The following is a 24,693-nucleotide window of genomic DNA, read 5'->3' on the forward strand; positions in this document are numbered from 1 at the left end:
ACTTCCGTTGGTAGGCGGGCGCGGAGTTGTAGGTGTGTGGCGTTCTGGCGGCCCGCCTGGCCCTCTCTGCGGGTCGCCTTCCCCCGACCTCCCAGAAAGAGCGCGCGCTGGATGCGCTTTCTAGGCGTTTCCGGCAGGTGACGCTGCCGCGTCCCTTTAAAGCGGGGTCTGGGGCTAGGGGTGGGGCGCGCTCGAGCCCGTGCTGGGACGAGTTCTCTGAGGAGGCCCCGGGGTGGCCCGAGGGGCTGCAGTGCGCGGTGTTGTGGTGGGAGTAAGTTTCTGGAGGGCAATGGGAGTTAATGTATGTGATGTGTAATGCAGTTTGAGGTTGCGATTCAAAGAGAGAGAGTGAGAGAGAGTGAGTACTAGGACAGTGAGATAGTGACCTGTGATTGTGTGATCCCATGGACTTGTGGTCCTCATCATTTTCATGTCTGGGGAGGTGTTAATAGGGGTGATAACATGGGAGTGATTCTTGTCTTACTGACTTGGCTACTATGTAGCACTTAGTATACTGGTAACTGACAAAACTACCCTGAATTTTCTTCCAAGTTGTTCTCCCCACCCTGGCCACCCTTGAGTTTCCTTTGCTGCTATACCCCGCACCCTCACCCAAGAGATCTGGTTTCCAGTTTTCTTTGGTTAAATTTCTTTTCTAGGTTTATTATCCCTGCTTCTCTGGTGATATCTGTTAGCTAGTCATTGTATGCCATGAATCCTCATGCTGCCTAAGAAATCACCCTAGGCTCAAAGGTGGAGCACAAGTATTTATTCTCGTGTTCCCAGGTTTTCAGATTCACTGTGTTCAGTTCTACTTAGTCTGACCTTGGCCAGAATTCCTGCCTGCTCCACATGTGTATATGTAAAATGCCAGATTATTTACAGATTATACCCTTAAAACCTCTGCACCTAAATATACCAATTAGCCTAAGCAAATATCATATTAAGAATATTCACTACACCCACAGTTCAAGGCTAGACAAAGTTAGATGGCAAAAAATGTGGCTGATATAATATTTTTGGTGTGAAGCATTGGGGCTGGGGCCAAGATTCTTCCTTACCATTTAAGATATATTCCTCTTTGTCCTGGCATATGCTTTTGAGTTCAAGCTCTCTCATTGCCCATGATTTTTCAGGTCTTGTTATTTTTGTTTGTTTGGGGGCCATACCAACTGGGTTGGCACTCAGGAATCCCTCCTGGCTGGTTCAGAGGATCATGTAGGATGCTGGAGATCAAACCCAGGTTGGCGGCATGCATGACAAACAAACTACCCACTGTACTATCACTCTAGGCCCAGATTTTGTTATTTTATTTTCCAGGAATTTCATCTGTTCATCCTTTTTTATGACTTTTTGTTTCAGGTCTGCCCCCTGTAAAGAACATATTATTACTGAATTTTCTGTCCTGTTATCCTGTATGATGGTTATTCTGAAAGGTAAGTTGGATTCATTTTTATTTATTGTGATTGCTGTTTATTTTATTTCTTAGTTATTATGCACTTTTGTGGGGGTTGTTTTCAGCAGGGAGGTGGGGGTACATCTGGCAATGCTCAAGGCTAACTCCTGGCTCTGAACTCATGGATAACTCCTTGTGCGCTCCAGGGACCATATGGGTGACAGGAATTAAACCTGTTTTAGACACGTGAAGACAAGTACCCTACCCACTCTTTTACCTCTCCAGCCCTGAAATAATCATAATAATTTTATAGAGCCCAGAAAAAAATATTTTAGTGATTTTGAGTGCCTATTTTCACATTATTATGCCTCTATTGCTACCACCCATCCATATAATTCCATTTTGCATAAATTTTTGCATAAAATTCCATTTTGAATAAAAATTCTATCACTTAATCACTTATAATCACTTAATCCCCGTTATTCATCGATTTATTCGAGCGGGTGCCAGTAATGTCTCCATTCATCCCGGTTGCGTGCTAGCGTAGCCCAATGGTATCTGTTCGTTCTAGGAACATGCAGAGCCTCAAACCGATCATTCAGGGTCTTGACGAAGAAGTCTGACCATCTTATAGGTGGGCGTCCACGTGATCTTTTGATGTCCCGTGGAATCCAATCAGTAATGGCTCTAGTCCAGTGGTTGTCTGTAAACCTCATTACGTGTCCAGCCCATCTGATTTTTGATGTCTTGGCAAATGAGACAGCGTCCCTGATTCTTGAGCGTTGACGAAGATCAGAACTCCGGATTCTATCTCTCATTTGAGTGAATCGTGATATTCCAAGCATAGTTCTTTCGATTCCTCTTTGAGAGACCCGAATAGCGTTCTCATCCTGTTTTCATAGGGTCCAGGTCTCTGAGGCATATGTTAATGCAGGAAGAATAGTGGAATCAAAGAGATGTGCTCGTAGTTGGAGGTTCTTTGTCCTTTTAGTTATTTCTTCAATGCTCTTGAAGGCATTCCAAGCCGCTCTCTTCCTCCTGCGCAACTCAGGTGCCAGGTCATTCATCATGTTGATTTCTCGACCTAGGTATATATAACTGTTGCATTCGGAGATGGTGGTTCCGTTGAGAGCGAATGGAGCGTCAGGAACAAGGCTGTTTCTCATAAACATTGTCTTCGTAAGATTCAGCTGTAGTCCGACCTTTCCACACTCACAGTCGAAGTCGGTCAGCATTTGTGCCGCTTGGCTGATGTTTGGTGTTATTAGAACGATGTCATCAGCAAAGCGGAGGTGGTGTAGTTGTCGACCATCTATCTTCACTCCCATGTTTTCCCATTCCAGTCGTCGCATGATGTTCTTGAGGGTGGCACTGAAGAGTTTTGGTGAAATGGTATCACCCTGCCGAACCCTTCTCTTGATATGGATGATTACTTCTTTGTAGAATGGTGAGATCTTGGTAGTGAATCCGCAGTAGAGCTCACGAAGGATCCTGATGTATTGAGTTTGTACGCCCTGATTGGCTAGGGCTTCCATGACCGCTTCTGTCTCAACAGAATCAAAGGCCTTCTTTAAATCAATGAACGTTAGACAGAGCGGCATCTTGAACTCCCGAGATACCTCAATGAGCTTGGTTATTGTGTGGATATGGTCGATGGTACTGAATCCTTTTCGGAATCCAGCTTGTTCACATGGTTGTCCTTCATCTAGTGTTCTGGTAATCCTATTCAGGATGACTCGAGTGAATAGTTTGTAGATGACAGACAATAGGCAGATTGGGCGATAGTTGCCAATGTCGTGGATGTCTCCTTTCTTGTATAGTAGTACAGTCCTGCTGGTTTTCCATTGGGATGGAACCTTGCATTCAGACAGGTAGCGTGTGAAGAGTCGAGCCAATGTATTGATGAGTACTGATGGTAAGTTCTTCAGGTGTTCAGGTCTGATCTTGTCTGGGCCAGGTGCTCTTTGTTTCTTTACCGACGAGATGGCATGTTGGATTTCGGAAGGGAGAACATTGGGAACGACATATCCATCATGTGGTATGTGGTATGTGGGCAAGTGGATGTGGCTATTAAAGAGATCTGAGTAGAAGTCATGAATAATCTTCTCCATTGCCCTTCTGGAAGATGTGATAGATCCATCATGATGTCGGAGGGCAGTCATCTTGGTTTTGTAGTTGGTGAAGGACAGGTGGGCATTACGAATGTTTTTTCCAGCTTCTGCTGCATCTACCAGTACTGCTGCTCTCCTGTTTTTGAGGTCATCCTTGATGGCTTCTCTGCACTGTTTTGCCAGTTTGGATGTTCGCTTGTGGTTGCCTGAGGCACGTGCCAAGCCACGTTGGCGAATAAGTTCAAGAGTGTTCGAGGAAAGACGGTTTTTTGTGGTTATCTCTCTCTTGGCATTCCTTGCACAATCATGGAGGTGCTGAATCATTCGATCGTATTCCTCATCAATGTTGTCAATGACGGCATCTTCCCATGTTGCCACAATAGAGCCAAAGAGCTCCCAGTTGGTGGTTGTTCTGGGAGTCCTCTTCTTAAACCTTGCATTCTTTTCTCCTCGTTCTGTGAGGTAGAATTTTGCACGAAGAAGACGGTGGTCTGATCCCGTTTGGAATTTTGGGACAACAGCAACATCGGTTAGGCAAAACCGCCGATTGAATATGATGTGGTCTATTTCATTGTGGAACCGTCCATCGGGAGACTCCCATGTCCAACGTTTACATTCAGCCTTTTGGAATTGTGAGTTACCATGGAAGGTTTTGGTTGACATGATGAACTCAGACAGTCTGTCGCCCTGTTCGTTCCATTCCAGGCCATGGTTTCCGATGTGGAGTTCATCGACTGATCTTCTTGGTCCTATCTTGGCATTAAAATCACCGACAATGATCTTGTAGAAGGTGTGATCTTCTTTATAGAACTTCTCCAGCTCCATGTAGAATTTCTCAGTTTCTCTTTCACCATAACTGGATGCTGGTGCATAGACAACAAAGATAGAAACTGCCGGTAGTGAGCCACATTTATTCAAGTGTAATTGTCCGATTCAGGTTGTTAGGCATTCGAATGAATCAATGCTCGTGACTAAGTTTGTGTTGACAAGGATACCGACACCACCGACGCCTCTTTTATCACATGTTCCAAGGAACAGTTCTTCTCCAGTGTCGAAAACAGCATGATGGGATTGATGTCTTCTCGTTTCGGTCAGACCAATGATGTCGTACTTGATCTTTCGCGCTTGTAACATAAGGTCTTCAATGGATGCAGCAGATGCCAGTGTACGAGCATTAAAAGTACAGACAATCATTTTTGTTTTTCTGCGTTTTGGCCTTGGTGTCTGCCTTGGTGTTTTATTAGCCTCTCCTTCCATATCCTTCTCGACTCTGCATATTCAGGGTTAGGGAAATGAGATACATTTATTACTGGATTTGGCATATCAATTTGGTCTATTTGGCATAGACCACGGATAGTTTGCCAGGCTCTGCCGTGCGGGTTGGATATTTAAGGTACCCTGAAAACTTAGAGAAAAGTAAATAAATAGTCATGTGGCCGCGCGCTCCCGGGAGCTTGTTGTGATAATCTCTGGATCCTGGCCGTTGTTGGGGTTACACGGCAGTTGGAGGGTGTAACTGTCTAGCTACTGACAGGTCCAGTCCCAAACCGTGCAGGCTTGGAGATCTCAGCCCCGGGTCCCACACACCTGGGTTCCTCTGCCAGTTCTGTTATGTCTGAGGCTTATCCAAGTGTGTGGAGAGTGGCCCCAGTAAGGCCTTGATTGGGGCCTGGAGGTCTTCAGCTGTTGGGCCCTGGCGAGGATAGTCAGACACAGGGTAGGAGACTCTGCCTTGTGCTCTCCCGGGAGCTTTTTTAATAAAAAAATTCTATACATATACAAATAATAATTCCCTACTCAGTCCTCTACTACCTGACAAATACCACTCTTCTGTCTCTCTGAATTTGACTATGTACCTTATATAAGCAGGGTATACAATATTGATCCTTTTGTGACTGGCTTATCTTAACATAATATCTTTAAATCTCATCCATGTTAAATGTGTCAGAATTTCCTTCTTTCTGTGCTTGTTTTTGACTGGGGGTACACCTGGCAGTGCAGAGGTGCTATTCCTGGCTCTCTGCTTAGGAATGTCCCCTGGCTATGGTTAGGGAACCATATGTGGTGCCCGGGATCCAAACCAGGGTCTGTAGCCACATGTAAGCAAGTGCCTTCACTTCTGTGCTTCTGTGCTATCTTTCCATTCCCCAGTTTTCCTTTTTCTTTTTTTTTTTGTATCCTTCAAGCTGCTGTATCTTTCAGTTTTGTAATTCATTTGATCTTTGTAATTTTTTTTGTTTTTAATTTTAGTTAATCTTTTAAAGGGCTGTAACTGTAGCACAGCAAGTAAGGCATTTGCCTTGCACGCGGCCGGCGTGGCCGACCGGGGTTCTATTCCTCCACCCCTCTCGTAGAGGCTGGCAAGTTATTGAGAGTATCTTGCATGCACGGCAAAGCCTGGCAAGCTCCCCATGATGTATTCAATATGCCCGAAATAGTAACAAGAAGTCTCACAATTTGTTGTGAGACATTACTGGTGCCTGCTCGAGGAAATCTATGAACAACGGAAGGACAGTGCTACAGTGCTACAGACAGTGCTTCATTTTTAAGACTGAATAATTGTGGACATATATTTTGTTTATCCATTCATCTCCCAGTGGATATTTAAGTTGGAAGTAATGCTGTTATAAAATTGAATATACATTATGCTTGGATACTTGTTTCAGTTATTTTTTTGTTGTTGTCATTTGTTTTTTGGTTTTGTTCAAGGATATAACTGATGCTTCTGTGTGCAAATAGTCCTTTGAGCTATACCCCAAGCCCTGCTTTCAGTTCTTTTGATTCTATAATCAGAAGCAGAATTTCTGAATGATAGCATAAATTTATATAAAAATATTCTTTCTACCATACCTTTTTCCATAGTTACTATAACAATAAATTATGTTTTTCTTTCATTTCTTTTGTTTTTGTTTTTAGGTTGTTGCTGCTTGTACTGGAATCAAACTTAGAGCTCCTGCATGCAAAGCATGTGTTTCAGCCCTTTCAGACATCGCCCCAGCCCAAAATCTAAATTTTTTGAGCACACCCAGCAATGCTCAAGGGTTACTCCTGGCTCTTCACTCAGTAATTATTCCTGATGGTGCATTGGGAACCATATGGGATGCCAGAGATCGAACCTGGATCAGCCTTGTGCAAGACAAACACCCTATCCCCTCTACCCCAGCCCCAAAATCTAAATAGATTTAATTTACCTTTATATCTGTCATTGCATCAGACCTATGCTTTTATGCTCACAGGGCATGAGGAGCAGATATTTTGTGAACATCACTTTTATATTTACTTGATATAGACTCTTTGTATTTTTCAAGTACTTGGTTTAGCCTGGATTGCCCAGTCTTGAGTTTTTCTCCAAACTTCTGTTATCTTGAATATAATATCTCTGGTCAGTGATTCCAGAGAATATGAATCCTCAACAGGAAAGCTTATTGTTTGAAACTGTTTTGTTTATTACTTTTAGCAAATTACTGTCAAATTTAGTGACAAACAATAGTATCTATCTTATAGTTCCTGTGGTGATCAGAGAATTTAATGTGTATTGTAGTTCAAATACTTCATGAACATTCAGTCATATCAATAGAACTGCAATGATCAAAAGGCTAAGAACTGAAGAATTTGCTTCCAAGGTGACTGTCACAATAAAGTTTCCTCATCCTTGTTGAGTGTCTTCAGGACATAATGGCTGACTTTCCTCAAATGACATGATACAAATGTGCAAGACAGAAGCCATATGTCTTTTATAAACTAATCTTGGAAGTCATAAACCATCTCTTCTGCAATATCATATTTGGTATATTCAGTACAATGTGTGCTTGGGGAAGGGTGGGAGGGCCAGAGGGGAGGAAGATGTCCAACATGTCAGAATACTAGAAGGCAGTGATTATTGGGGCATAATGTAAATTGAATTTATGCTGTAAGCCTGCAGGTCCTTGCTCTCCAAAGAAAAGACTTATCTCTGGAGTGAGTAGAAAGAAGATTGAAGAGCAGACATGTCTTGGAAGGAGACCATACAGCAGAGTGCTGAGAATTGCTGAACCTGCAGACCACCTTAACTCTTTTGCCCAGGGAATGCAAAACCTAAACAGCAACTCAGTCTTCTGAAATCAACAGGATCTGTGTGACAATGGAACATTTGACCCAGATCATGGAAAGAAGAGGTGAGATAGTTCAGAGGTAAAGAGTCTGGAGCATTTAGGACAGAGAAGATGTACATCCAGGCCCATAGAGTCAAAAGAGGAAAACAGTGTTCCTTACTGCTAAGTTTACTTGGGTATTATTAACTACAGTATACGCATTTATTATTCTCTTGACCATCATCTGCTTTTTGTAAAGTTTTATGAGTGGATGGGCTGTACCAAGTGGTGCTGGGGGGACCAGTTGGTACTGAGAATTGAGCTGGGGGTTTCTGCATGTAAAGTATGTATGTCCTCTACTTTTTGTTTTGTTTTGTTTTGAGGCCATGCACAGCAGTGATCAGAGCTTATTTCTGCTTCTGCACTCAGGGATCACTTCTGGTGGTGCTTGAGGGACCATATAGAAACCTGAGGATCAAAACTGGGTTAATGTGTACAAGGCAAGTGCCTTACCCATTGTATTATCTTGCTGGCCCCTTAGTTTTGTTTTGGGGTCACACACAGCATTGCTTCAGGGCTACCCTCAGTGGAGGCTACTCCAGGCAGTACTCCAGCAACCATGCGGTGCAAAGAGTCAAACGCTGGCCTCCAGAATGCAAGAATGCAAAGCATGTTCTCAGCCATTTAAACTGTCTCTCCAGCTCCCATTTTACATTTTTTATTCTTTTTATGGGGGGGTGGGGAAGTGGTAGAGGAGGTGGTCACAATGGCAGTATTAAGGGACTACTATTGGCTGGGTGCCCACAGGGTTCTCTGGTGACCCATACAGTGTACTGGAATGGCTACTGTTGTACTATCTCTCTGGCTCTTAGTCTTCCATGTTATTTGTTTGTTTGGGGGCCACATTCAGCAGTGCTCATGTCTTACTCCTGCATCTGTATTCAAGGATTACTCCTTGCAGGCTTGGGGGACCATACTGGGTTCCGGGGATTGAGTCCATTTTAGATGCATGAAAGGCAAGTGCCCTGCCCACTGTACTATCGCTTCAACCCCATAATCTTCTGTTTTAACCTAAAGGCTCTGGGTTTATACATAAGACAAGAAATTGTTACTTTTATTTTATTTATATATTTATTCATCTATTTGGATTTTGGGTCACATCTGGTGTTGCTCAGGGAATACTCCTGATTCTGCACTTAGGAATTACTCCTAGCAGTGCTCAGGGGACCACCATATGGGATACTGGGGATTGAACTCAGTCTATGGGCAAGGCATATGCCCTACCCACTGTATTATCTCTCTGTCCCCTGATTGGTTTCTATTTATTTGGGGGATGATGGGGCATACCAAATGATGCTAAAAATTTATTCCTGGCTCTGCATTCAGGCATCACTCCTGTAGGGTTTGAGAAACCATATGGGGTTCCAGGGATCCAAACTGCATAGGCCGCATGCAATGCAAATACCCTGTCTGCTCCAGCCCCCGATTGTTACTTTTGTTTATTTTTATTTTCCTTTCTTTGGGCTTTTTGGGTCACACCCAGTGATACTCAGGGGTTACTCCAGCCTCTGCACTCAGGAATTACTCCTGGTGATGCTTGGGGGACCATATGCAGTGCCAGGGATTGAATCTGGGTTGGCTGTGTGCAAGGAAAACATCCTACCCTACTTACTGTCACTCCGGCCCTGATTTTTATTTTTAATGTCATCAGAATCATGACAGCATATTTGAATGGTCCACATAGTACTGTTACTTGCCTCTGATGAAGTTTTTCCAAGTTCTTTACAGTACTTTAAAATTATTTAAGCCTTTCAATTATGATTTAGATATCATAGGAAAATATTACATTGTCACTAGATTTATTGGGAACCCTTTAACTTTTCAGAAATTCCTATCAGACCATATAGGACTAAATTTGTTATTTCATACACATTTTTCTGTCTTTATATCGTGATGATGGTTAACATTTCTCACTGCTCTAAAGAATATCATTAAAGATCTTAGAGCCATCTGATGTTGAAGATTTTTTTGTTTCTTTATTTGAAGCTCTGAAATGTTTCATTTTTCTTCCCTCAGTGTGGCATTCTGAGGACTCTGCTTTATCCGAAGAAGAGGATATGACCAATTCTCTTGTATGTTTTAAGTATTTGTTTCCTTCATTATTTTCAGTGCAGTAGCAGTGGATTACAATACTTTATCAGTAGGTTGGGGTGATTAATTGATAAAAATAAATCACTTAATCACTTAATCACTTAACTTCCCGTTAGTCGTCGATTTGCTCGAGCGGGCGCCAGTAACGTCTCCATTTGTCCCTGTCACGTGCTAGTGTAGCCCAATGGCATCTCTTCGCTCCGGGAACATGGAGGGCCTCAAACCGATCGTTCATGATCTTGACAAAGAAGTCTGACCATCTGGTAGGTGGGCGGCCACGCGGTCTCTTGACATCCCGTGGAATCCAATCAGTAACAGCTCTAGTCCAACGGTCGTCTTTAAATCTCATTACGTGACCAGCCCATCTGATTTTCGACACCTTGGCAAATGAGACAGCGTCCCTGATCCTTGATCGTCGACGGATGTCAGAACTCCGGATTCGTTCTCTCATTTGAAACGTGATATTCCAAGCATAGCTCTTTCTATTCTTCTTTGGGAGACCTGAATGGCGTTCTCATCTTGTTTGCGTAGGGCCCAGGTCTCTGAGGCATATGTTAATGCAGGAAGAACAGTGGAATCAAAGAGATGTGCGCGGAGCCGGAGGTTCTTCGTCCTCTTAGCTATTTCTTCGACGTTCTTGAAGGCGTTCCAAGCCGCTCTCTTCCTTCTGCGCAGCTCGGGTGCCAGGTCATTTGTCATGTTGACCTCTCGACCTAGGTACACATAGCTGTTGCATTCGGAGATGGTCGTTCCATTGAGAGCGAATGGGGCGTCAGGAACAAGGCTGTTTCTCATAAACATTGTCTTCGTAAGATTCAGCTGTAGTCCTACCTTTCCACACTCACGGTCAAAGTCGGCCAGCATTTGTGCCGCTTGGCTGATGTTTGGTGTTATTAAAACAATGTCATCAGCAAAGCGGAGGTGGTGTAGTTGCCGACCATCTATCTTCACTCCCATTCCTTCCCATTCCAGTCGTCGCATGATGTTCTCGAGGGTGGCACTGAAGAGTTTTGGTGAAATGGTATCACCCTGCCGCACCCCTCTCTTGACATCAACGATCACTTCTTTGTAGAATGGTGAGATCCTGGTAGTGAATCCGCAATACAGCTCACGGAGGATCCTAATGTATTGGGCTTGAATGCCCTGATTGGCTAGGGCTTCAATGACCGCTTCCGTCTCAACAGAATCAAAGGCCTTCTTTAAATCAATGAACGTTAAGCAGAGCGGCATCTTGAACTCCCGAGAAACCTCAATGAGCTTGGTTATTGTGTGGATATGGTCGATGGTGCTGAATCCTTTGCGGAACCCTGCTTGCTCACATGGTTGTCCTTCATCTAGTGTTCTGCCAATCCTATTCAGGATGACTCGAGTGAACAACTTGTAGATGACAGACAATAGGCAGATCAGGCGATAGTTGCCAATGTCATGGATGTCTCCCTTCTTGAACAGTAGTACGGTCCTGCTGGTTTTCCATTGAGATGGAACCTTGCATTCAGACAGGTAGCGAGTGAAGAGCCGAGCCAGTGTATTGATGAGTACTGATGGCAGGTTCTTCAGGTGTTCAGGTCTGACCTTGTCTGGGCCGGGTGCTGTTTGCTTCTTTACTGACGAAATGGCGTGTCGGATTTCGGAAGGGAGAACGTTGGGAACGACATACCCATCCTGTGGAATTTGGTATGTCGGCAAGTGGACATGGCTATCGAAGAGATTTGAGTAGAAGTCATGGATAATCTTCTCCATTGCCGTTCTGGAGGATGTGATGGATCCATCAGGACGTCGGAGGGCAGTCATCTTGGTCTTATAGTTGGCGAAGGACAGGCGGGCGTTACGAATACTTTTCCCGGCTTCTGCCGCATCTACCAGTACTTCTGCTCTTCTCTCTTTGAGGTCTTCCTTGATCGCATCTCTGCACTGCTTTGCGAGCTCGGACGTTAGCTTGCGGTTGCCTGAGGCATGCGCCAAACCACGCTGGCGAATTAGCTCAAGAGTTTTCGAAGATAGGCGACTTTTTGTGGCTATCTCTCTCTTGGCGTTCCTCGCACATTCATGGAGGTGCTGAACCAGTCGATCGTATTCCTCGTCAATGTTGTCAACAATGGCATCTTCCCATGTTGCCGCAATAGTACCAAAGAGTTCCCAGTTGGTGGTCGTTCTGGGAGTTCTCTTTTTGAACTTTGCAGCCCTTTCTCCCCGCTCTGTGAAGTAGAATTTTGCACGAAGGAGACGGTGGTCCGATCCCGTTCGAAATTTTGGGACAACAGCGACATCAGTCAGGCAAAACCGTCGATTGAATATGATGTGGTCTATTTCGTTGTGGAATCGTCCACCGGGAGACTCCCATGTCCATCGTTTAGATTCTGCCTTCTGGAACTGTGAGTTACCATGAATGGTCTTGGTCGACATGATGAACTCAGACAGTCTCTCACCCTGTTCGTTCCATTCTAGGCCATGGGTTCCGATGTGAAGTTCTTCAGCTGATCTTCTCGGTCCTATCTTGGCATTAAAATCACCCACAATGATCTTGTAGAAGGTGTGGTCTTCTTTATAGAACTTCTCTAGCTCCATGTAGAACTTCTCGATTTCTCTTTCATCATAATGAGATGTTGGTGCGTAGACAACGAAGATAGAAACTGCAGGCAGTGAGCCACATCTATTCAAATGTAAACGTTCGATTCGGGTTGTTAGGCATTCGAATGAATCAATGCTCTTGGCCAAGTTTGTGTTGACAAGGACACCAACGCCTCCAACACCTCTTTTATCGCATGTTCCGAGGAACAATTCTTCTCCAGTGTCGAAAACGGCATGGTGAGATTCGTGCCTTCTTGTCTCGGTCAGACCAATGATGTCGTACTTGATCATTCGCGCTTGTACCATCAGGTCCTCGATGGATGCATCTGATGCTAGCGTACGTGCATTGAAAGTACAGACGATCATTTTTGTCTTCCTTCGTTGTGGCAGCCTAGGTCGGCCTTGAGATTTTGTCGGCCTCTCCTTTCTCATCGTTCTCAGTGCTGCCATGTCGGTGAAGCCTTCAGGGTCAGGTGAATGAGACCAGTTGTAGTTACTGGTTTTGGCATATCGAATACACAGCGGATAGCTTGCCAGGCTCTTCCGTGCGGGCGGAATACTCTCGGTAGCTTGCCAGTCTTTCTGAGAGGTATAGAGGCTTTTGGGGTGACCTCTAATCCCCCTTGTAGGTGTTACCATATTTGAACCCTATCAAATATGGTACGACAATTCCAGAAGACAGGTATTTAGTGTCTTATGATGTGTCGCGCGGCCGCTTGCGGCCGCGCAGGTCCAAAAAGCGTCCTGGAGTGTGGCGACGGCTGGGTAGTGGAAGTAGTGTCGAGAGTGGACACTACTTCCACTACCCAGCCGTCGCCACACTCCAGGACGCTTTCCGGACCCGCGCGGCAGCTCCGGCCTAGACCCACGCACAACTGAAGACCCACAGAACAAGGTAAGCGGAACTCTCTGAGACCTTGGACTCCAGGCTCGCCGGACCCAGGGACAGAGCTTCTCTGCTTGCTCCCACCACCACAGGTGACAAAGGGATTCTAATCAGGAGCCCCACCCTACCCTGCCCTGTCTGCTTCCATCAACCACCCAGGGATCGAATTGTGCACAGGAGACCCACCCTACCCAGATAAATACCCCACTGGCAGACTTCCACTCTCGATAAAAATAAAGGTAACAAAAATACAGATGAGGGGCTGGAGCGACAGAGATTAGGGTGTTTGCCTTGCACAAGGCTGACACGGGTTCCTTCCCCAGCATCCCATGTGGTCTGAGCACTGCCAGGAGGAATTCTGAGTGCAGAACCAGGAGTAACTCCTAATCATCACCAGGCATGACCCAAAAAGCCCCCTCCCCCCGCAAAGAAAGAAAGAAAAAAAATACAGAAGAATCAGAACTAGAGGAATTTTGGGATTGCTTAAGCAGGTTATGCATAAGCATGTCTGTAAGGAATCATTATAGGGCCAGAGTGATTACAGCAGATAGGTCACTTGCCTTGCACATGGCTGATCCAGATTTGATTCCTGGTACCACAGATAGTCTCTGAGTTCACCAGGAGTTCACCAGGAGTGAGCATAGAGCCAGGAGTAAACCTTCAGCATAGACAAGTGTGGTCCAAAAACAAAAGAATTTTTACAATTGTGGAGCCTAAGAGTACAGGAGGAAAGCATTTTCCTTGCTTGTACCTGACCCTGGTTTGAATTCCTGGTACCACAGATAGTTCCCCGCATACAACCAGGAGAGATACCTGAGCACAGAGCAAGGAGTAAGCACTGAGCACCTCTGGGTGTGGTCCAAAAACTGGGGGTGGGGAGTGGGGTAAAAGAATCATTGAAGTTGAGTTCAGATTTAATGTGATGCAGAGAAGTAGTGGAAACAGAGACACTAAGTATACCCCATAGTTTGTAGTGCTTATTAGGAAGAAGCTTATTTTCCAAAATAACTTAGTAATTTTTACTTCAGTGCTATTTTTTTGTTGTTGTTCTTTTTGTTTATTACTATATATGGTGAAATATCACATTGTGGTATCATAGATATGCATCTGTTTTTTATTTATTTTTTCAGAAGGGGGATGTTTGGGCCTGTTAGTAGTAGACTTGGTGGGCTATTCCCAGCTTGGTGCTTGAGAATAGATGCATGCAGTCCCAGGGGTCAAACCCAGTGCTCCTGCCATATAGAGTTACTTTTTTTTTAAATTGAATCACTGTGAATTACAAAGTTACAAAGATATTTATGATTGAGTTTCAGGAGTACAGGGTTCCAACACCAGTTCAGTTCCTTCACCACTGTCTATTACCCTCCACCAATGTCCTCAGTTTCCCTCCACCCCCACTGCCCAGTATGTCTCTGTGACATACAATGTTTCCCATCCACCATTATCCTACTCACACCAAGTGCTGCCAGGAATAACCCCTGAGCATTGCTGTTTGTGGCCCAAAACCTCCCCACCCCTCAAACTAAGAATTATTTCCTTCTACTGTTTATATTCTTATCTTCTAATCTGGAATCCATCACATGTGTATTTTAAACTTTTTTCACTTCACTGCTTTTTATCCCCCACTGGCTCCCCACCCCTGTCTTTACACACACACACACATATTTCTGTTGACCATATGATTATGTAGTTCATATTGGCAAGTTTGTTTCTGGGCCTAGACAGATTTGAGTTCACCAACTTAAGTGAATTACCATAATATGATTATTAACAAATTTCTTAGTCTCTTTGACTTCTCCAGTTTTTACTTCCAAATCCCCCTGGTTTTGCATTATCTATAAATGTAGGAATTCTGTGAGGTTTTTGTTTTGTTTTGGGGCCACACCTGGCAGTGGTCAAGGTGTTCCAGGCTCTGCACTCAGGAATCATTCCTAGCAGGTTCAAGGGACCATATAGGATGCTGGGGATTGAACCCAGGTTGGCCATGTTCAAGACAAATCCCCTACTGTACACTCTCCAGCCCAAGAGTAAGTAGTCTGTAAGTGATAAATACTGTTAGTCATTACTGGCTATATAAACCTTTGCTACCATTAAAGATATTTAGGTGTTGGCTGTATTCATTGACCTGCTCTTTTGGTTTGATATGTGAAATTGATAAAATAAGTAGCCTTGGGCCAGAAAGATAGTAAGAAAAATAAGGTATTTGTCTTGCATGCTGCTGCAGTGGTTGCAACCCTGGTTCAATCCCCAGTATGAATATGGTCCCTTTTTTTGGGGGTGGGGGGTCACACCCAGCTATGCTCAGGGGTTACTCCTGGCTTTGCACTCAGGAGTTACTCCTGGCAGTGCTTGGGGAACCATATGGGATGCCGGGGATTGAACCTGAGTCAGCCACTTGCAAGGTAAATGCCCTACCCACTGTACTTTCAATCTGGCCCCTGAGTATGATCCTTGAGCACTGCCAAGTAACTCCTAAAAAGAGAACAGTAAGCCCTCAACACCACCGAGTGTGGCCCAAAAAACAAAACATAAAATGACCTTATTTTTGGATTGAATTAATCTCTCTTCAGCTAAACTACCATAAATACTGCTAAAATGTAAAAGTTTTGAGGCCTTTGACATAGTTCAGTGGTTAAGGCCTTGTATGTAGCTCAACCCAGGTTCAATGCCTATATCACAAGTACTCCACCCACTATACTACTCTGGTCCAAACCATTCAGATTTGCAAGTATGTTTATTTATTTTGGATTTGTGGTTACACCCCTCAGTACTCGGGGGATACTCCACTCTGTTCAGAGGTCACACACTGTCATGCTTAGGGGACATGAAGTGCTAGGATTGGAACTCAGGACTCATGCAAGCAAAGCATGCACTCAGTCCATTGAGCTATGACTCTGGCTCTGAAGATACTTTTTTTATTGAATCATTGTGAGATACAGTTACAAGACTTTCATGTTTGACTTTCAGTTATACAGTGATCAAACACCCATTCCTCCGCCAGTGCACATTCTTGACCACCAATGTCCCCAGTATACCCCCCCCCCTTTCAAGCCCTCCCCTGCCTCTATGGCAAACAATTTCCCCCATACTCTCTACTTTTGGGAATTATAATTTGAAATATAGATTCTGAGATACTATCACATTTGGTCCTTTATCTACTTTCAACACACACTCCCATCCCAAACAATTCCTCCAACCATCATTGACTTAGTGATCCCTTCTCTATTTCAGCTACCTTCTCTCCCAGCTCATAAAACAAGCTTCCAACTATGGAGCAATATTCCTGGCCCTTGTATCTATTCTCCTTGTGTGTCAGTCTCATATTATGTTATTTTATATTTCACAAATGAATGTTGTCGTTCTATTTCTGTACCTCTCTGACTCATTTCACATAGCATAATACTCTCCATAACCATTAGATTCAATTTTAAAGTATAGTTTGAGGGGTTGGAGTGGTGGTACAGTACTTGTCTTGACTTGGAAACTCAGACAATTTCAAATAATTAGTTATTTGAAATAAATAATTGTAATTGAAATAAATAATAAATTTTAAAGATAAAATAATTGTAGAGTAAAACAAAGAATTACAATCTAGAAACATCTACATAGCAACTAGAAAAGTCCTGTAAAATAATAAATAATAAATTTTTTTGTTTGTTTTTGGGTCATACTGGCTGTGCTCAGTACTTACCCTGGCTGTGCTCAGGGGACCATGTTGGGTTCAAGGGATCCAACTGGGTCAGTCGCATACAAGGTAAGCACTCGATTCACTGTATCACTTAGGCCCAACTGTGATTGTTTTATTAACTCAATTATATTGACTCAATACATGCAAGGTACATTGTGTCATAATAAGCTGAGAGTACTGTGACCAGAGAGTTTACTCAGTCCCTGGCACCCAGTATGGTGCCCCAAGCCTACCAGATGTGGGCCCTGAATGCAGAGCGGAGTAAGCCCCTGAGCACAGTGGATATGACACCAGAACAAAAAACAAAAAAATAAGCTGAGCACCACGAGAGTGACCTTGTTGATGACCACTGCACACTAATTGATGTGGCCTCTTTAAAAAATAAAATTTATAAAACATTTAAATGCATCCATGAATTTTTTAAAAAATATTTTTATTGGGAACTGGAGCGAGGTGGGATGCTTGCCTTGAATGTGGCCAAATTAGGTTCAATCCCCAGCATCCCATAGGGTTCCCCCAGCCTACAGGAGAGATTTCTGAGTGCAGAGCCAGTAATAACCCCTGAACATGGCCAGATGTGGCCCAAAAACAGACAAAAATGTATTATAACACCGTATTTACCAAATTGTTCATAAAATTGTAGGAATTAAGTGTTCTAACACCAACCCCAACACCGGTGTGACCTTTCCTTCACCAGTGTTTCCAATTTCTGACCCACCAATCCAGCCTGTTTCCTTAGCAGGCACAATCAAATTTGCTTCATACTGTTTGCAAACAACACAAAGGCAAATGGAATTTTCAAAACTTAGAACAATAAAAATATTCATGTTGTTTTATCTCACAATGGTGTTACTGAATTCATTGTCTGAAAATTTACTTGGTGGATTGGTGGTAGTTGAGTCTTCTCTGTGTTACTGTTTCACTTAGTGAGCTTGTTGGAATTCTGTAGGATAACAATTGGTTTGTCCTTTCTGCTTGCCACAGGGAGCTTGGGTTTATTGGGTTACACCCATCACAGTGCTCCCATTCCTCTGTTTTTATTTGTAACTTCTTTCTTTGTGCTCTGTTGACTTGTAAATATAGTTTTTCTCTTCTCCTTAAGTCAGAGCAATGTACTTTTTGTATGGACACAAGAAGACAGTTAATGCTATGCTTTTGTAACTTGGGAGTTGACTCTGAATGATATTTACCTCCTGGACATCTGTTCTTTCGACTTAAGCCTCAGTTGTCCTTACTTCCTGGCACCCCAAAAGCAGGGTCCTGACGAGGGAGTGGATGGACCCAAGGCAAGATGTGAGCCATGTACTACCCTGGCATCGAAATGGGTCTGGCCAAAGTGCCATAATACTTAACTATAAATTAAGAGCATGGTCATGGACAAATTCTGTCATGATCCAAAAAGTAATAACTAGATTCAGACCCTGCTAGGGTTAGGAAAGATTAATCTGGCATGAGCACAGTAGTCTGAGTCTGTGGCGAGATGTTCCCAGGAGAGCTACCCTACAAGCTTAGTCTATCTCTTACTGTGTCCATACAAAATAACTAATGTTAAGAAGTAGAATTAAGATGCTAATTAAGACTTTAATTAAGTTATTGAACTACAGAAAGGAAAAAACACCTTAAGTGGTATTTTGCCTGTGAGCAAAGGAAGGCCTTTCTTGTGGTGGTTTTGCTACAGGACTGGGTGTAGTGTCTACCCCCAATGCTGGGGAGTTGGGGAGAAACAAGAGAGAGACCAGGACAGCAAGATGGAGCACAGAGAGACTAGCAAGGGGGACAGAGGGAGAAGGATGTAGAGGAAGAATTCAGGAGCAGGCACGCAGAGAGATGAGAGAGAGAATGCGAGATGGAGCACAAAGAGATGAGTGGGAGAGACAGGAGGAGACGGGAATGAGGGGAAGTATGAGGCTAGAATGGGGGCTTAGTGAGACTAAAACAGGCACGTGGGGAGGATAGAATAAATGGCAATTGGTCATCAACCAGCTTGGCCCTTGCTTCCTCCTTCGTCTGCCGATGGCATGGGCAGCCCTGGGTTGGGGAGCAGTCCAAGACCACTCAACCCAGTTTGTGAGAGGGAGAGCCGCTGGGGCCTTCCCTAGCTGCCCGGAGACTATACAGAATTCTATGCAGTTTTCCCACCATACTATCTATAATCATACTGGGCTCACAGTACTATGAAAATTGGAAGTGTTGCATGGCCCCACACATGGCCACATGGCCCAGGATCTATGGAACTAGAATGATTTGGCGACTTGGTAGCTTAATGGGGTTCAGTTCTGGATCTGTACCATTTCTATGTTGGAGAGTGCTGGGTATGGCTTTGGGCTGCTGTCCCTTAAAGCAGAAAAATGGAATTGTTCACCCCTTTTCTGAGAAGGCCCCAGAATCGTCAGCCCAGCCTGGTCTACCTGGGTAGATTCAGAGGCATCATGTACTTTTCGAGATTAGTTGTGAACCTGGGCCATTTCCCTGCCAGCAAGATACCGGCTGTGGACAGGGACTGCTGAGTTTTCTGGGGATGAAGGGATCTGCCTGTCTGCACTCCAAGAATGTCCTAGACCAGTCCCTCCTGGGAAGATTCAGCTGCTCGTCGTTCTTTGTTTTGGGGCTACACTCAGTGATGCTCAGAGGTTGCTCCTGGCTCTGTGCTCAGGAATTCCTATCAGTGCTCGAAGAACCATATGGGATGCTGGGGGTCAAACCTGGGTTAGTCGTGTGCAAGGCAAACACCCTCCTGCTGCAGTATCGCTCCAGTCCCTGCTTGCTACTCTTTCCTAAGATTAGTTGTGGAGGGGGCTGGAACAATAGCACAGCAGGTAGGGCATTTGCCTTGAATGTGGTCAAGCTGGGTTCGATTCCCAGCATCCCAAATGGTCCCCTGAGCACCGGCAGGTGTAATTCCTGAGTGCAGAGCCAGGAGTAACTCCTGTGCATCACCAGGTGTGACCCAAAAAAAGAAAAAAAAAAGACTAGTTGTGGAGCTGGACTCTCTCTGGCAGCAAGATGGTAGATATGGGCAGGACCTGATGGCAGAGTTTTTAATGAACTTTGATCCCTAGCTTAAGGAGTCCTTAGATGTTTTGCCCATGTCATTGATTTTTATTTCAGACTAACTATGGTTGTGTTTTTATAGGCAGCAGTGACGTTTAAGGATGTGGCTGTGGACCTCACTCAGGAGGAATGGCAGCAAATGAAACCTGCTGAGAGAAACTTGTACCGGGATGTGATGCTGGAAAACTACAGCAACCTCGTCATAGTGGGTAAGGTTAGCATTGCAGTTATATGAATAATTCTTTTTCTCTTAAAATAAACTATGAAAATTTTAATTTGCCATATGAATCTAGCTTTCCCTTTTGTCACTTAATTACTGTGCTTGTGTAGAGGCTAATTCCCTTGTCCCATTGTAGAAGTTCCTCCATCTTCATCCGTCACAAGCCCTTATGCTCCATGAACAACATCTAGAGACTTGTCTCCAACATTAATACCCCAAATATTTGATGTTTCACTTGATAGGCTGTCAAGTCACCAAACCAGATGTGATCTTTAAGTTGGAGCAAGAAGAGGAGCCATGGGTGGTAGAGAAGGAAGTGTTTGGAAGACACTGTTCAGGTGAATTAGTTAAAAGTAAGCTCTGAATGAGAAAGCCATATGGCAGTTGTTTCAAGGGATTGACACCATTTTATATTTTTCAAGATTTTCAAATATATTATTTTAATATTTGGGGCTAGAGAAGTAGTACAACAGATAAACCACTTGCCTTGCACATATACTACCTGAATTTGATCCCCAGTACCTTATATGGTCCCCTAAACCTATGAGGTGTGATCCCTGAGTGCAGAGCCAGGAGTAATCCTTGAGTACCACTGGGTGTGGCCCAAAGATAAGATCGAAAAGACAGCCTTTCCTTCTTTATTTTTGTTTGGTGACCACTTCTATCTATGTTTACACATTTACATACATACATACTTTGTTGCATTATTTTGTTGAAACTTCCTGTTCACCTTCTTTACAGTCCTTTTTTCTTTTTCTTGTGGATTTGGCCCTTTATTTTTTCACTGTCTTTTTTTTGTTTTTGTTTTGTTTTGGGCTACACTGCATGTGCAGGGGCTACTCCTGGCTTAGTGGTAGGGAGTAACTCTGAACAGTGCTTATGGACCATGAAGTGCCAGGGATGGAACCCAGGTCCACCACATATACACCATATAATCACCTCATTGAGCTCTCTCTCTCTCTCTCTAGTCCCTTTTACTGTTTTTTTCTTGTCATCTTAAAAAAATTTTTAAGGAGGAGAAATCTTTACATTCAGTTCATTGTTTCTAACCTATTCAGTCATTCATGGTTTTTTTTTTTATGGGCACTGTGGCTTATAATACTGTTAATGCTGTTTGTACTTTTATTTGTTTTGCTGATTTCTGCATTAGTTTCAAATCAAAGCTATTTGGGTATGTACATTTTAATTCTGTTTCATAGCATTTTCTATGAATTAATTTCTCAAAACAAAGGAACTATCGGACTAAAGAGATAGTACAGTGGGTAAAGTGATTGCCTTGCACACAGCTAACCCAGGTTTAATCCCTGGCATCACATATATTTTCTTAGCACCCCCAGCAGTGATTACTGAGTATAGAGTCAGAAGTAACCCCAGAGCATTGCCAGATGTGATCCCAAAACAAAAAGGAACTAGAGATATTTATATTTTGGCTTTTTCATATTGGGATTCAATTACCAATATCATAATCAACCCACTTCACCAAATTTATGAAATCATTAATAATGATGACAGTTGTCTGAGTCACTGTCCCACAGTGACCAGAGTCCTCTGGTGCATTCGGGGCTGATGACCGTCCGCCTGACTGATGGACGAAGGAACAAGGCCACAGACTGGTAGCCAGTGGCACTTTATTCAAATAAGTTAGGATTATTATAGAGAAATCATGAAGGGTTGGAGTACAGCAATTACATTTAGGAATGATTGAATGTTAACATAAACAATGAACAGTGTAAATCCCCTCCTTCAGGGAAAATTCTTCTAGGAGATCCACCCAAGGGCAGCATTCCATCTAGGGAAATATTGCTTTCTCCTTACTGGTGATCCATTTAAATTTAACATACTAAATTTACTTAATAATATTTCTAGTCATTTTGTGTAAACACAGTAGAAGACATAAACTTTTACCTACATCCTAGATTAAGCTTAAAGTGGTCGCTTTGGATTCATTGTAAAGAGTTACTTTTCCTGGGGACATCTCCCTATATTTCCCAGACTATAGTCCTAAGTCAGGTTAGTTTTTTCTAACCCCAATTTTCCTAACCTCTTATTCATTTACTTCTTTTTGGGAATGACAAGTTTGTTCTATAACCAAGTTTGTTTGATAACCAGGCTCTTAGCTAATTTTATGTCTTATGGCCCTTAGGCTGTCCCATGTCAAAGTCAGGGAAGCATACAGCTTGTTCTGGGTTCATCCAAGTCCCTCAGTGGGACACACTTTTGGGTTGTAAGGAACTAAGGTCAACCTAAGGGCAACTGAGGCTTAAGTCAGGTAAATGTGATAGATACCAGGAGTAAATTTTATTTGGAGTCAATTAACACCCATGCTATAAAAGTATTTAGCATTAATTGTCTTCCAGTATCTATACAGAAAGGACATTGCTCTAAAATAAAAATATGCAAAGGACATAAACAGGAAAGCAATATATCACTTACATATACAAAATCCAGAGCTATCAGAAAGTTTGACTTTACATGTTACCATGTCTGCTTTGGATATATTTGTGACTAACAGATATGGGGAGTAGGAGACAATGAGGTTAAAGATTTAAACATGGAAGATAGGGAGTGCCCTGATGGAATTAGGTAGGTCCCCCCCCCAGGAGCACTTTAGCACAGTAGCATTATCCTCCTGTTGTTCATTGATTTGCTCGAGCGGCCCACTAACGTCTACATTGTGAGACTTGTTACTGTGTTTGGCATATGAATATGTCACAGGTAGTTTGCCAGGCTTTGCCCTGCGGGTGAGATACTCTTGGTAGCTTGCCGGGCTTTCCAAGAGGGGTGGAGGAATTGAACCCAGGTCGGCCAGGCAGGCCACGTGCAAGGCAAATGCTCTACCACTGTGCTGTGGGTGTTATTCAATTATCTTAAGTTCCCTGTGGGAGGAGAAAGGACATCCCAATGTTAAGCCTAAGATGCCTGGAACTATGATCCAACAATACTAATCATTTCAGTTGTAGTCATCATCATAATAGCTATAGCAATTATTAGTACAATTCAAAAGTAATCATTTTTGGCTCTTCATTTTAGAAGTTTGGGAAGTTGATGAACAGATCAAGAAACATCAGGAAACGCTTGTGAGGAAAATCACATCTGTCTCCAAAAAAACTTTGATTAAAGAAAACATAAGTGATTATAAAAATGCAACAAAAATATTTTCTTTGACCTCAGACATTGTTACTTCAAAGAAAAAATTCTATGAGTGTGAATCATTTGATAAAGATTTGGAGCACAGTTTACACTTACATAATTATGAAAAAGAATATGTAAAAGAGAAAGATTATGAATGTAGTAAGTATGGGAAGCCATTTTATCATTATTCATCCTGTGTTGTGACCCCATTTAAGTGTAATCATTGTGGACAAGACTTCAATCATAAATTTGACCTCATCAAACATGAGAATATTCATGCTGGAGAAAAACCCTATGAATGTAAGGAATGTGGAAAAGCTTTCAGCAGGAAGGAAAATCTTATTACACATCAAAAAATTCACACTGGGGAAAAACCATATAAGTGTAATGAATGTGGAAAAGCTTTTATTCAGATGTCAAACCTTATTAGACATCAGAGAATTCATACAGGGGAAAAACCTTATGCATGTAAGGATTGTTGGAAAGCCTTCAGTCAGAAATCAAATCTTATAGAACATGAGAGAATTCATACTGGAGAAAAGCCCTATGAATGTAAGGAATGTGGAAAATCCTTCAGCCAGAAACAAAATCTTATTGAGCATGAGAAAATTCACACCGGAGAGAAACCATATGCATGTAATGAATGTGGTAGAGCTTTTTCCCGCATGTCATCGGTCACTCTACACATGAGAAGTCACACAGGGGAGAAACCCTATAAATGTAATAAATGTGGAAAAGCATTCTCTCAATGCTCAGTATTTATTATACATATGAGAAGTCATACAGGTGAGAAACCCTATGTGTGTAGTGAATGTGGGAAAGCTTTCTCACAAAGTTCATCCCTTACTGTACATATGAGAAATCACACAGCTGAGAAACCCTATGAATGCAACGAGTGTGGAAAGGCCTTCAGCCGGAAAGAAAATCTCATTACACATCAGAAAATTCATACTGGAGAGAAACCTTATGAATGTAATGATTGTGGAAAAGCTTTCATTCAGATGTCAAATCTTATCCGACACCAGAGAATACATACTGGTGAAAAACCCTATGCATGTACAGTGTGTGGGAAAGCCTTTAGCCAAAAATCAAATCTCACTGAACATGAGAAAATTCACACTGGAGAGAAACCCTATCATTGTAATCAGTGTGGAAAGGCATTCAGTCAAAGACAAAATCTCCTTGAACATGAAAAAATTCATACTGGAGAAAAACCATTTAAGTGTAATGAATGTGGTAAAGCCTTTTCTCGAATCTCATCCCTCACTCTTCATATAAGAAGTCATACAGGGGAGAAACCCTATGAATGTAATAAATGTGGGAAAGCCTTTTCTCAGTGCTCTTTACTCATTATACACATGAGAACCCACACCGGTGAGAAACCTTTTGAATGTAATGAATGTGGGAAAGCGTTCTCTCA

General features: G+C 43.0%; 1 protein-coding gene across 1 annotated transcript; it reads left to right on the top strand.

The window, feature by feature from the left end:
- Positions 1-20: 20 nt before the first annotated feature.
- On the top strand, positions 21-24,693 carry LOC130043958 (zinc finger protein 568-like). Its single transcript, XM_056136490.1, is given in 6 exon segments — positions 21-137; positions 1,363-1,436; positions 20,008-20,130; positions 20,384-20,479; positions 23,172-24,481; positions 24,483-24,693. Coding segments are annotated over 6 exon segments (1,698 nt in total). The 5' UTR covers positions 21-111; the 3' UTR covers positions 24,552-24,693.

The sequence above is a fragment of the Sorex fumeus genome, unplaced genomic scaffold (genome assembly GCF_029834395.1).
Source record: "Sorex fumeus unplaced genomic scaffold, SorFum_2.1 ptg000122l, whole genome shotgun sequence".
NCBI classification, from domain to species: Eukaryota; Metazoa; Chordata; class Mammalia; order Eulipotyphla; family Soricidae; genus Sorex; species Sorex fumeus.